This window comes from Pygoscelis adeliae, unplaced genomic scaffold (assembly GCF_000699105.1).
Source record: "Pygoscelis adeliae isolate BGI_AS28 unplaced genomic scaffold, ASM69910v1 Scaffold241, whole genome shotgun sequence".
Classification (NCBI taxonomy): Eukaryota; Metazoa; Chordata; class Aves; order Sphenisciformes; family Spheniscidae; genus Pygoscelis; species Pygoscelis adeliae.
In genome coordinates, this window is record NW_008824056.1 from 2,636,073 (window position 1) to 2,650,431 (window position 14,359).

The 14,359-nt window shown below is 43.9% G+C and overlaps 2 protein-coding genes across 2 annotated transcripts in view; one reads left to right on the forward strand and one right to left on the reverse strand.

Moving 5' to 3' along the window:
* The window catches only part of GMPS (guanine monphosphate synthase), a 33,828-nt gene extending 25,402 nt beyond the window's left edge, over positions 1-8,426 (reverse strand). The window contains exons 1-3 of the mRNA XM_009333996.1: positions 8,421-8,426; positions 7,188-7,369; positions 3,479-3,593 (exon numbers count right to left, since the gene is read on the reverse strand). Of these exons, the coding sequence (XP_009332271.1) occupies positions 3,479-3,593; positions 7,188-7,369; positions 8,421-8,426 (303 nt within the window). The remainder of the gene's footprint in view (positions 1-3,478; positions 3,594-7,187; positions 7,370-8,420) is intronic.
* A 549-nt stretch (positions 8,427-8,975) lies between these two features.
* SLC33A1 (solute carrier family 33 (acetyl-CoA transporter), member 1) overlaps positions 8,976-14,359 on the forward strand; it is a 22,205-nt gene continuing 16,821 nt past the window's right edge. The window contains exons 1-2 of the mRNA XM_009333999.1: positions 8,976-9,065; positions 12,770-12,832. Of these exons, the coding sequence (XP_009332274.1) occupies positions 8,976-9,065; positions 12,770-12,832 (153 nt within the window). The remainder of the gene's footprint in view (positions 9,066-12,769; positions 12,833-14,359) is intronic.

The following is a 14,359-nucleotide window of genomic DNA, read 5'->3' on the forward strand; positions in this document are numbered from 1 at the left end:
TTTCCAGCCACTCTTCCCCAAGCCTGTAGCGCTGCATGGGGTTGTTGTGGCCAAAGTGCAGGACCCGGCACTTGGCCTTGTTGAATCTCATACAGTTGGCCTGGGCCCATCGATCCAGCCTGTCCAGGTCCCTCTGCAGAGCCTTCCTACCCTCGAGCAGATCAACACTGCCGCCCAACTTGGTGTCGTCTGCAAACTTACTGAGGGTGCACTCGATCCCCTCATCCAGATCATTGATAAAGATATTAAACAGAACTGGCCCCAATACTGAGCCCTGGGGAACACCGCTCGTGACCGGCCGCCAACTGGATTGAACTCCATTTACCACAACTCTCTGGGCCCGGCCGTCCAGCCAGTTTTTGACCCAGCGCAGAGTCCACCTGTCTAAGCTGTGAGCCGCCAGCTTCTCCAGGAGAATGCTGTGGGAGACGGTGTCAAAGGCCTTACTGAAGTCCAGGTAGACCACATCCACAGCCTTTCCCTTGTCCACTAGGCGGGTCACCTGGTCATAGAAGGAGATCAGGTTGGTCAAGCAGGACCTGCCTTCCATAAACCCGTGCTGGCTGGGCCTGATGCCCTGGTTGTCCCGCACCTGCCTTGTGAGCGCCCTCAAGATGATCCGCTCCATGATCTTCCCCGGCACTGAGGTCAGGCTAACAGGCCTGTAGTTCCCCGGATCCTCCTTCCGGCCCTTCTTGTAGATGGGCGTCACATTGGCCAGCCTCCAGTCGTCCGGGACCTCCCCCGTTAACCAGGACTGCTGATAGATGATGGAGAGCAGCTTGGCTAGCTCCTCCGCCAGCTCTCTCAGCACTCTCGGGTGGATCCCATCCGGCCCCATAGACTTGTGAGTATCCAGATGACGTAGCAGGTCGTTGACCGCTTCCTCTTGGATTATGGGGGGTTCATCCTGCTCGCCATCCCTGTTTTCCAGCTCAGGGCGCCGAGTACCCTGAGGGTAACTAGTCTGATTGCTAAAGACTGAGGCAAAGAAGGCATTAAGTACCTCAGCCTTTTCCTCATCCTCGGTGACAATGTTCCCCCCCGCATCCAATAAAGGATGGAGATTCTCCCTGGCTCTCTTCTTGTCATTAATATATTTGTAAAAACTTTTTTTGTTGTCTTTAACGACAGCGGCCAGGTTGCGTTCTAGCTGGGCTTTTGCCTTTCTCATTTCCTCTCTGCACGACCTAACGAGATCCCTGTACTCTTCTTGAGTCGCCTGCCCCTTCTTCCACAAGTGATAAACTCTCCTTTTTTTCCTGAGTCCCAGCAAAAGCTCCCCGTTCAGTCAGGCCGGTCGTCTTCTCCGCCCGTTCTTCTTGCGGCGTACAGGGACAGCCTGCTCCTGCGCCTTTAAGACTTCCTTCTTGAAGATCGTCCAGCCTTCCTGGACCCCTTTGCCCTTCAGGATGGTCTCCCAAGGGACTCTCTCAACCAGCGTCCTGAACAGGCCAAAGTCCGCCCTCCGGAAGTCCATGGTTGCAGTTTTGCTGCCCCCCCTCCTTACTTCACCGAGAATTGAGAATTCTACCATTTCATGGTCGCTAAGCCCAAGACGGCCTCCGACCACCACATCTCCCACCAGTCCTTCTCTGTTTGTAAACAGGAGGTCGAGCGAGGCACCTCCCCTGGTAGGCTCATTTACCAGCTGTGTCAGGAAGTTGTCTTCCACACACTCCAGGAACCTCCTAGACTGCTTCCTCTCTGCTGTGTTGTATTTCCAGCAGACGTCCGGGAAGTTGAAGTCCCCCACGAGAACAAGGGCCAGCGATCGAGAGACCTCTGCCAGCTGCTTGTAGAACGCTTCATCTGCCTCTTCATCCTGGTTGGGTGGTCTATAACAGACTCCCAGCAGGGTATCTGCCTCATTGGCCTTCCCCCTCATCCTTACCCATAAACACTCAACCGTATCATCATCACAATTCTTGAGCTCTATACAATTGAAACACTCCCTAACATACAGAGCCACCCCGCTGCCTCTCCTTCCTCGCCTGTCCCTTCTGAAGAGTCTATAGCCATCCATTGCAGCACTCCAATCATGAGAGTCACATCATCATTCTGTATTGGGCTCGTTCGCTTCTGCTGGCCTGTCAGCATCACTGGGGACCACTGCCACAAACAAGAAGCAGCAGAAATCCACAACGGTAGACTATAGCTAGAGATTTGCAAAATAATGCATATTCAATAGTGTACATCTGCTTGCACTTACAAATGGCTGCTCTGCAAATCAGCTGAGTATCTGAGGTCAGTTATCACAAAAACAGTTAAGCTGCTGAACAAAAATCTGATTTATCTATCCTTTAGTTAAGGGCCCCCAGATAGGCTTAAACTTCTCAAAATCTGGCTCCTCAGCTCTGGAGAACCAGTCAAAAACTTGAGTCTATTCCCTTAGTGTTATTTTTGTGACTCTTAATAATCCTTGCTATATCAGAGTAGTACAATTCTCAAGCAGGTTTTTTCTTTCTAAAACCTCACCTTGTCATTTGGATATCTGTATTTTAGATTTCAGAAGTCTCAAAATAAAGATTTTTTTTCTGTGCAAATATAACTGGCAACTTTAAAAATATCTTTAGAGTTTCACCTTCCAACTACTTTAATTTTCAGAGATGTAAGGCTTCATTTTAGACCTAGTTTGATACTATACTTACTGCGCTTGACTGATTTCAATCTTTTATAATGAAGTAGCAGTGTGTTAATATGCACACTTGATTCATTTCCGTAAAGTCAGCCTTAAGGAACTCCCCTGCTTGAGGCTAGCTAACGTGGTTTTCAATTTGCTTGGCATTTTAAGGCATGTTTTAATATAACACACGTTTCCCTTTAGAATGGGGAGTGCCAACATTGTTTCCGTAATTACCAGCCTTTCTAAAGGAGTTTTTCCAGCCATTATTCAGCACCTCTGAAGGCCTAGTAAATCACTAGCCCTGGAAAAAACCAGAGGCACAAGCAGAACTCATGCATCTAATCCATCCCTTGTCTCCTTGGAAGTTTGTTTCTTCACTCAGCTTGGATCTACTAGATCACTGCAGGACCACCAGTCAGTCCTCAGGTAAATAAGTGTTTTGGCAGAGGGAGGGTTTAAGCACTCTTAAGAACTATACTAGAAACATTCCATGCTTGAAAACCAAAGGGAAAAACTATTTCACTTGTTTACACGAGGGGCATATTTTCCCATATCAACTAGACAGAATTAGTTAATGACTGCCAGGTTATATTTATTGTGACAAAAAAGGCAGTGTGGAACTCAATTCACAGCACTTACGCAAAGAAAAACCATTTATGCTATTGATACGGCAGAGCCAAGAGAAAAATACACAGTATGCTCAGTTTACCAATTAGCACTTTAAAAGTATCTTTTGCACTTGTGGCATACTGCTTATATTTGAAAAGCAGGTCGCTTAGTAGTTCCTCTTCAGTTAGTATCAGAAATGAGGCCTAGAAGACGGCTGTAGACAAACATATCTCTCAACAGCACCTGCATGCCATAGCAGATTCCAAGAACCGGTTTTCCTATTGTAAATATTGCTGGGTCGAACCATGGTGCATCTTCTGCATACACAGAGTTTGGTCCTCCAGATATAATGATAGCTCTGCAGACAAAAGATAAAGAAAACATTAACTCAAATATATTGTTGACTTTAAAATCTCTTTATTTGCTTTAAACATTGACATTGTCTCGTAACACTTCGAACTCTATATATTCTAATATAAATTTTAACACAGATACCCTAACATATAGCTTAACTTTGCTATGCTACAGCTGTCAAAACCAGCAGCTTACCAGAGAAGTATTTTGTCAGTTTAAACAAAGTCAAACACAAACCATCTTAAAAAGTGACTGTATTTTAAATTCCTCATAGCCAAGCACCAACTATGAGAAAAGCAAGATGGCTAGGATCAAATGCAGAGTATTAGCATTAAGATATATATACTTCATGATGCCTGTGCCATCTGGAGGGGAGTTGCATTCAAAAAACAGACTCCCAAACTTCTAGAGCTGCTGAGAAAATGTCCCTTAATTCACCCTGATTACAAAGTGAGATGGCATTAGCAATAGGTTGTGAATTAGAAGTCCAATACATGCAAGCATTTATGGTTTGAAGTTAATACTTCACGCTATAACAGCAAATTAAATCTTTTCAAAGGGGAAGAGAGGCCTTTGCAAACCATGATGATTTGCAAGATCGTGAACTGCAGAAGTACCAGCCAGTTGGGCAATGCTTTGTGGCCTCAACCCAGGATCGAACACGGGTGTACCAGACCTTGGACTCGTGTACTGTTTATTTCGCAGAGAACATCAAATCCATTATTCAGAGCGAGAAATGAAAAATGGGACAAGAAAGAAGTTGCATACATGGGATTAAATGCATCTAATAAAGCTTTCTTCTAGCATTATTTAGAGCGTTTGTCATGCAAGTACTGACAAAACAGAATTTTTCTATTTTTAAGCAGCAGAAACAGGCAGTGCGCTTTCAACATCTGTACCACTGGCAGAAATAATCATGTAGTAACAAGCCCACATACCAAACGCCACCTCTCAACTGCAGTCATGCAGGGTACCTGCTCCCATCAACGCACAGCTAGATCTCCCCAGCAGCCCACCTCCACCTCCCCCAGCCTGGGCTCCTCATTTCAATGCAGGGGACGAGGTGGAGGGCTGGATGGGGGCACCCCTCAGAGCCAAAGTACAGCAGCTTGCAAACTGGAAGAGGCAGCATTTATTTCTTTGTGTGTTGGGATCTACAAGTGAGCTTTGGAATAAGCATACAGCTGACATAGGTGTAGTTTTACACTGAACAGTCTTGACAACTAGTACCTGCTGTACATGTACAGGCACTTCTGTTCAAGTCAGAGACGTGATGAATTTCCTAAACTCAGACACCACTAGAAAGAGACTGAAAACCCTTAACACCTGGTGGTATTACTGCTTCTAATAATGCCACGTACAGAAGCATTTGCTTAAGTGCCATACACAGGGAACACTATTTAATATTAAGGAAAATATAGCCACATCTACAAATTGAACATTCTTACAAGAAGTCAAAATAGTTATACACTGTCCTAGCCAAAGAGCAGAGTCATAAAAATCTGCTTTTTTCCATACCAGTTAAAATCCCACAGAATACAGGAAGGTTATCCAACATGGCCAAGTATTAAAGAAAAAAACTATGAGCTGAGGGTGAGAGAGGAACCTGCATCTTCTCAACTGTCCAGGAGAAATTAAAACTAGCATGGGATGCAGACTTTTAAAGTTTTACTGCAACACCATGTAATTTCTTACATACCTTCTTGCATTGGTATGAATGTACCTTTTTCTGGTTTACCCTAAACCACTTCCAAAACAACCTGACCTAGCTTTGGAAAGCCTATTTGCAATGGATTAAAGGCACATCAGGAATCATGTCACAATACCAAGAGTAAAATGCATGCATTGATACCCCAACCTCAGGACTCACACCAGAGCTCAGACAGTGCCAGAATCCAAACTAACTCAAGCGGAGCCCCCAGCTGCGGCACCTCCTCGGCCCAGGATCAGGATCTTGTGGAAACTGCTAACGTTTATGTCACATTTAGATGAAACTTGTCACTAGAGATTGTTCTGAAACCATGAAAATTGAGGAGCTGGCTTTTTAAAACACAACAACATGTAAATACAATTTAGCAAAATGTTCCATCTTGCTGCCTGTCTCAAACCTTAGCACAGACCAAAGCGCAGCTCCTTGGCCCATTCAGTGCATGAGCTGCAACATGGAAACCTAACTATTCCCGTGACATGTGGAATATATATCAAAATCTTGCAGTAAAACCACGAACTCATTTTTACAGTGGTCATTGAATAAAGGCACCCAATGGCTGGCATCAGTATTTGTTGAGCTTTCCTGGATGTGAATGATTGACTGAGACTGTGGACACAAAGCTTATTGACCAGTCTGGGTAACCAATAACCTGAAACCACTATCTTAACCTTGAGAAGTGACCTTTTGAATGAAGAGGTTTTGCCATGTTTTAAAGAGCCATTATTTGGAATGACAAGTCCAACAGGTCTAATCACGAGACTCTGAAGAACCTTCAACTGTACACTACAAACCTGCATCAATACAGCACAGGTCTAAGACAAAACATCATTAGTACTATGACCCACACCTCAAGTCCAACACACAGGAGATACAGGATTTCTTTTTTAAACCAGTAATTGGGTATGTCCGTCTTTTAAAGACTTGATTGTTGGAGAATTATAAACAAGATCTGACATGAGAAGGTATTTTTCAGAACATTTCTGAAAGAAATTCTTCACACAACAGCTACCTGATAGATCCAGCAGTTCCTGGGTTTTCTGTTCTCTGTGTTTTCAGAAGAGATCAATAAGCTCCTATTTGACTTACTAAAATATACTGTTTACTGATTCACTAATTATCACTGATTAGAAAAATGCAATTCTGCAGCAAAGCACTGTCTTTATCTGTTGTCGGGCACAACTGAGAAGCACACATGCACCGTATTTCTGGATTTGTACCAAACTGACAAGTAAGGTCTTTGATGATTTGTAGACTTCAGGGTATTTATTTTCCCCACACAAGAGAGGCATACCCTGGTAAGCCTAATAAAACAAGAAAAAGAAACGTACAAAGTTCTAAGTCATTGTGAGACTTTTTCTTGCTGCAAACAATGAGTGGTAGTTTCAGTTAGTTTTTTTAGTGGCTTCCCAGAAACAGTTTGGCATGATTTACCACAATATCTACAGTATTCAAGTTAGGTTTTGGGGTTGGTTTTTTTTTTTAAATTAAACTAAGAAAATAATTTTTAGAAACTCACGAAACTTGTTTTCTTGATTAATAGCTACCCTAGTTTAACAGGTAAAACAGCAAGATCATCTAACTTTTTGCAGAAACATATTTAAATTGCAACCTCGTAAATTATACTTACAAATGGAAATGATTAAAATTCCATTAAGGCATTAAGAAGCAAATATACAAAATTTACATTACTGCACAAGTTTCCCCAGCAAAACTCAGGTGTTTCTGTGGATAAGCTAAAGATGCAATCATTAACATCATTACAATGAAAGTTATTGCACATAAAAACCCTGGCAATTACCACCACTGCCAACATCCACCCATACCATTACACTGAAAGGAGAGAACAAGCAGAACATACAGGCAGAGGCATTGCAGGAAACGACCTACCGAAACCCTTGTTCTCTGATTGCAAAGGCTGGCGTTTCCAAAGGGAAGATCTCAGACTGGACAAACAGCTCGCGCACCCGACGATCTATGACTTTCCCATACTGTGCTCCGGCATCGAGTATGACAACGGCTCCCTCGTAGTGGTGCTGCCCATCCTTGAGCTCTCCTCCGGCGTTCTCCGGCTGCGAACACCACTCACATCAGCACTTTATGGTGACACATTGCAGACCGCAGACTTCAAGCCAGATCTCTTAAACAACTAACATCTGCAAAGCTTGCTAAGGTTGCCTATAAGTTAATTTATGATTAAAATGATAAAGACTAGCCAAGAAACTTCTAAATGAAAAAATCATCAACTTTATAAGGGCGAGTAGATGCATTGGCAAGATAAAGGGGCTACACATTAACACAGCACATCCCTCCCAAGCAGCCACACAAACATGACATCCCCATCCCCCAAAACAAACAGGGTACAAATTAGGGAAGAAAAACGCTAATAAGCTAATGAAGGCAGAGCTTTCCATAAATAAGAAGTCATATGCCCTGTTCACCACTACAGCCACGACAGCTTTTTCCATTTTACAGTTCCATATAAAACCCAGCAGACCCTATGATAATTAAGAGTATGTGCCTTTTTCTCAAGCAAAACAGGATAGTGCAAAGTCAGAAGAAAAATGTTTTTCCCCATCACACTGCCTCGTACGCTGAACTTTCACTTGACATTACCTCCTGGAGATAATAAAAAGGAGAAATTGAGAACAAATGTCTCTGCTAAATGATTTTTCAAAAAAACCCAACTTTTGAATGCAGCATTCAAGCAGATTGCACATTGGAACAAAGCAATGGTTCTCTTTGACCCCATCACATTTGAACTGGTTGGCCAACTTCAGCTAAATCTGAAAGAGGGCTAGAAAATGCAAGGACAAGTTTCTTCTTTTTTTAAAAGAAATTGTGAAAAGAGGCAGCTATTCCATGGAAGTGTCCTTATCGGAAGATCTTCAAAGAAGAATGTGAACACAACCACACTGTAAGACACCAAGAAATTCATGCACAAAAAATTCTGCTGCTTAAAGAAATTGCTTACTTTGGGGGTGTTCTTCCCTTAACTTAAAGCTTACACTGTTTCCAATGTAGTTGGAATGTTTCCAAACTGCCAATGTAGTTTAGTGAAGGAAAAACCAGGAAGGGTTTTACTTCAGCAAACACTGCCTCAAAACACATCTTGAAGCTTACGACCATTTCAAGTTTTAATTAAGGCATGCTGGAGTTGTTCTGCACGTTTGTACCAGGCAACACATCCTTCGATCCAGGGCTCACAGGAGGCTCCCGCCAACTGCTGCTTAGGCTCCGAAGGAAGCTGGGGCAGCCTGCAGCATGCCATGGTATTTCCATGTGGGTCAGATAATCACCCCTCATCAGCCACAGGTCATTCTGGAGGAGAGCATCATCCTGCTGGGACACATTCTCCCCAACAAATACACAGCAAAGGCTGCACTTGAGCTTTCTTCCTCAGCTACCAAGTGACACCTCAGATAATTGTCTTCAAATTAGTCAAGGAAGTTAGTTACCAGTCAAGCACACTGGTAACTTCCAAAGTTTACACTAGCTGGAAAAGGTTTTATCTAAATTAAAGGACATAAGCAGAAAAAATAGTGCTAAATCCCTCAAAAGCCTAAATCCAGGTTACAATCAGTTACTTAATTTCTTTCCTTCAGCTGGTAGCTGAGTGTGCCTCATGAGGAGCTCGTAATGACTTTTTAGTCTTGGGTTACACAATAAAAAGGGCACATGCTGGAAGAGAGCAGACTTCAGCAGCAAACACCCCTTCAAACCCCCTGGTCAGATGGGGAGAGGTCACCAGAACTGTCTTCCCTTCTAGTGGAAGGGAGGGAATCGCTTTTAGAGTAATTCTGGGCATTTTCACCCAGCAACTTCTAAAGTAGCAGTTCTTGTGAGAAAGACCAATATCCTTATGCTTTCCTGATCCCATCTTGTGGCAAACACTATTCCTTGCAGTGCTATTTCTTATTAAAAGTCTTTGTTTCAGAGCACGTGCTGTAGCTTGAACCACAAAGGGACAGAGCTCTGCAGCCCTCTTGGCTTAGTGTCCGAGATTGTCCATTTCCACCTGCAAGAGACCAGGGTGGGACGTAAGCAGTCCCCTCCAGACCTCCGGGCAAGCCAAGGGTGCATATAGCCAGCCCTTGCACGGATGGGTCCCACCTGCCAGCAGTGCTACCCACACGTCATACCCTCGCATTTCCCAACCTGCAGACCACCCCTAACAACCTGCAGAATGAGTAAGAAGAAAGTAATACAACTCTGTGAAGGCAGCTTTTTACATTTTACAGTAAAAAAAATACTGAAACCAAGTTATTGTTGGCATCAGCTCAGCTGGATCAATGGCCAAGCATTTACATCTGCAGCTAGTATACAAATCTTGCTTCCAGTGCCCTACCCTGAAGGCACCAAGATGCTTTGAGCAGTCAGGTGTAGTTAGCTGGGCCCAAGCAACAGCTGAAGGGGAGACATGCATGTGAAAACAAAAAGAGCTCAAAGTTACATTGGCAGCAGGTTGAGAAACGTTGCATAAGGCAGCATAAGTAGGTCTGTATCTCAAATGAACCTGCACCTTCCTTAGTTCTCCTCAGCAAAAGCAGGACAGTAACACATACCCCTTTGTCACAAGGATGAACAGGACAAGTCTCTGCACTGCAGTCACCCAGATGTGAGCACTCGGCTCCCGAGCTGGTAAACCCCTTCACTGAGCCACCCCTGCTTCTTCACTCTTGCCAAGTATAGCATCATTTTGCACAATGATCAGAGGAACACTTTCAGAGATAACTGCATCAACATTAGAATTAATTCTCAATCATTTATGTGGCCCTGGAAGACGACTGTTAAGGCTTCAAGTAATAGCTCATTGCCCAAGTTTCACTGGGAGCCCATTAACACCCTTCCAAAAATCTCAAAAGCCAGCATCTAATCATAGCTCAGAAGGTCTTTCCTCAGATGATGCTAAAGGCATTTCAGCTAAAATCCAGTAAAAGCACTGCATCCATTGAGCAACACAGATCTCCCTACGGGGAACATGTAAGATGAGCAAGGCAACATGCACCTCACCAGAAAAAAAATACTCAATTGGTGGCCTAATAACTTGCTGCTCCCTTAGATGTGGGCTTAGAGTAAACTACAGGCTGAAATAATTTTCTCCGAGTACTACACAGGGCACTGCCCACTGTCCTTTTCTCCTGTAGGCATCCTTGCAGCACATCCCCAGCATACATCCAAGCAAGCCCCATCCCAGGAGTTAACACAGGCGACTATCACCACACTGCGTCAGTGGGGTTTTTCTACTCTAGCTCAAGAGTGAAGTACAATGTAAGGAGGTTCAGCTCTGAAGAGAGCCCAATAGAAACATTACCATAAATCACACAGAAAAAGAAGAAGGAGAAAGGTGGTAAGTCAGTACAGGATCTTAATATCCACTTACTAAATATCAAAAGATTTCATTGGAACATAGAATCATTAAGGTTGGAAGAGACCTCCAAGATCATCGAGTCCAACCGTCAACCCAACACCACCATGCCCACTAAACCATGTCTCTAAGCACCTCATCTACACGTCTTTTAAATACTTCCAGGGATGGTGACTCAACCACTTCCCAGGACAGCCTTAGTCTGCGTACCTGGGAGACCAGCACCGACATAAAACTGTCGCAGACTTGGGAGGAACCCACAGCATCTCCTTGGGGACTTCTGGTACCAGTTTCCCATGGTCCCATCAGTGCTGTTTAGCTGTGCGAGGGGGCACATGCTGGAGTGCTACAGAAACTGCGTTTCACATGAAGTTATTCAGTCAGTATATCCTGGATTGCTTTCTTTCCAATCAGTGTGTTTTAATGGCTCAAAACCAGACATCTTTTATTTGAGATACGCTTGGCTTTGCAATGTGTAAGCTGGAAATCAGTTCAGTTTAGCAATGTTGTCTATGGATATGCCAAAGGAGGTTGTCTTTTTATTTTTTCAAAGGACGTGATCAAGAGCATGTACTTCAACTAGTCTAGTGATTTATTCCCTCCCTCCCCCCCCTTTTGGTTCAGATTTATAGTTTAGGTGATATCAAAAGATATCACCTCAGATTTCATTGGAACATGTTTTGTTTTGGAGAGGTCATTAAATGCTATTTCCTAATGTGGCAATACCGTTATTAGGCAAAACTCCTGTTGCAGGTGCCTTGTTAAGGAGGCCCTCCTAGTCAAAGTAAAGAGCAGTTGTGAAAAGTTGTTGGGGTTTACATAGAGCGGCAATATCCATGTGCCTGGAGGCTGGCAGAGTGCAAGGCACAAAGAGCAGTCCAGATTTATACGTGTGCTTAACTGTGTGACTGATAGTCTTGTCATAGCCATGCTGTGGCTAAGATCTGAATGGGAAATTTTTGCACGCTGCCTTGTCACCCCTCAGGTGCTACAGCATCAAAAAATGACATGCTGCACTTCATAACCACCTCTGGTATGGGAGGCAAAGGGCACCTGAACCAAAGTCTGAATCCATCAGGTTGAACCCTGTCCTCCTGCTTAGCTCTGTTCATTCCTCAATTGTTTTTCTAGATGGAGAATGGGTCCAGTGGAGACCACCAAGATGTGTCTTTACATAGACAGGTATTTCAGAAAGGCTGATCCCAAACAATAAAAAAAACTCAAAAAACAAAACCCGCCTTCAAGACCTTGAAAACAACTAGAGTACCCCCAACCACAAGATTTAAAGAAATTACTAAAAAAAAATCCAAACAACCAAAACATTGTATGGTTAATACCTACCTTCTGTATGTGCCTTCCAGAGTTTAATGCTCTGGGTTGTACCTTTTACCTCTTCCTCTTTATCATGAGGAGGTTATGTTTTCTACTGTGTGAGGTTGTGTTTTTTTAATTGGAGTCAACCTTCTCACAAAGCCCCACTCTTGGCAATCAAATGTTCCCTATCATCAGGCTTGTGATGAAACCTCATGAGTTATCAGTGCAGACACTGTAGTGGCTTCACATTTAAGGCAAAAGTTCCTTTCTGCACAGCCTAGAAATGCATTTGGAAGTGGAAACACTTGCCTTGACAATGGAAGCACAGGAGGGAGGAGAGCGATTGATTAATAGTCTGCGTACCTGGGAGACCAGCACCGACATAAAACTGTCGCAGACTTGGGAGGAACCCACAGCATCTCCTTGGGGACTTCTGGTACCAGTTTCCCATGGTCCCATCAGTGCTGTTTATCTGTGCGAGGGGGCACATGCTGGAGTGCTACAGAAACTGCGTTTCACATGAAGTTATTCAGTCAGTATATCCTGGATTGCTTTCTTTCCAATCAGTGTGTTTTAATGGCTCAAAACCAGACATCTTTTATTTGAGATACGCTTGGCTTTGCAATGTGTAAGCTGGAAATCAGTTCAGTTTAGCAATGTTGTCTATGGATATGCCAAAGGAGGTTGTCTTTTTATTTTTTCAAAGGACGTGATCAAGAGCATGTACTTCAACTAGTTTAGTGATTTATTCCCTCCCTCCCCCCCCTTTTGGTTCAGATTTATGGTTTAGGTGATATTATTTATTTATTTATTTAAAGGCACAGTTCCAAGGCTAGAGATTTTGAATCCAAATGTAATAAGGGAAACATCATTTAATAAAATTAAAAAAAAGAACAGATGCTGTTAACATGCAGCCAACATGGCAGTTTAGCTCATGTGTTTGTATACCATACGCATGCCAGGAAAAAGATGAAGAGGATACCAGGCAGCCCAGCTCATGCAGGGACAGGGTTTATGGACCCAGCACCTCTTCCTAGTGGGGATTCTCCAGTTTCTAATAAAAGTTCTTTTTCCCCTCAGTAGGGGTGTAACTAGAGTTCCTTGTCTTCTCCTGGTCTATTTTCACAAAAATCTGGAGAACTTGCTATTTCTGAGAACTTCTGTCAAAGCTGGTTTGACAGCTCTCCAAGGCTCCAGGTGTTGGGGCAGAGCAGCGGCACCAGCCTCGTGTCCCAAGAGCAGGACTAAGAAAACAGAGTGGGACTGAAGTATGCCAAGAAAGAAAGGGGGAGGGGGGAAGTCTGTATTCAGTTAATTTAAACCACAAGAGTCACCCTGAAAACCATGTCATATGTGAAGGATTCCTACTGTTCTCTACGACTCATGAAACAAATAAAGCAATTACACTATCTAAGATAGTGTATCTCCCGACTGCCATTTGCCTGCTGTTTCACAGCATTTCTCCAGACCCGAGACCTGGAACCAAGGTCCAGAGTGCCACCTGAACCATATCGCCACCTCCGACTGCACTGCCGCGGCAAGGGTCAGCCTTGATCCATCATTTCAGCTCTACCACTTGGTAACACTGGAAGAAAAAAGCTTCCATTGCTGTTGGGGGTTTTTGTGTCAAAAAAAAAAAGTAACTGAGTTCTATAACGAGCTGTGGTAGGAGACCTGCCATCAGGCTTGCATTACCAGCTAAGGACACCACATATCTTATTCCTCAGTGTACCTACCTAGTGCTTTAAACTAAGTTTGCACATTCCTAACAGCCCACTTCTGCAGAATCAGGGAATTTTTCAGCATTTCACACACCCACACGCTCGCAGGATTTTCATTAACACAATTTATAAAACACATTAACATACAAAACAGTCATATTCTGGAGCACCAAGAAGCACCTGGCAGAGCCCGGTCTGCAGCAGCAGCCCCTCTGCCCGAGCCCTCAGCCCTGAGCTTTCACCCACACTAACAACTTAGGACAAGCCTCAACCAGGAGCCTTGATCTCGCACTTTCAAGCCAGCACAGATTTTACAAGAGTTTAATTGTTTCCCTGTGGTATTAAAATTAAGCATTTAATTTAACTCATTTTTTCAAAGTATAACAGGAAGGTAACTCCTTCAAACTCAGGCAATCCCCAAAAGTGATACAAGAACCCCCAAACCGTTATCTCAGACAAACTTTAATTTACATAAGTCGCGTGCAGATTTCTAATGGCTGCTGGGACCCGGCCCCCTGCGGAAACTGCTCTCGTGAGCTCTTGCTACCCGCTTCCTGCGAGAGCACGGTTCGTGGAAGATGAGCTTCGCATCGCATAGCTAGCTGGGGGTGTGACCACCCCAGAGAAGAGGAGCCCTCAAGAGCAGCCCTGGCCAGGGA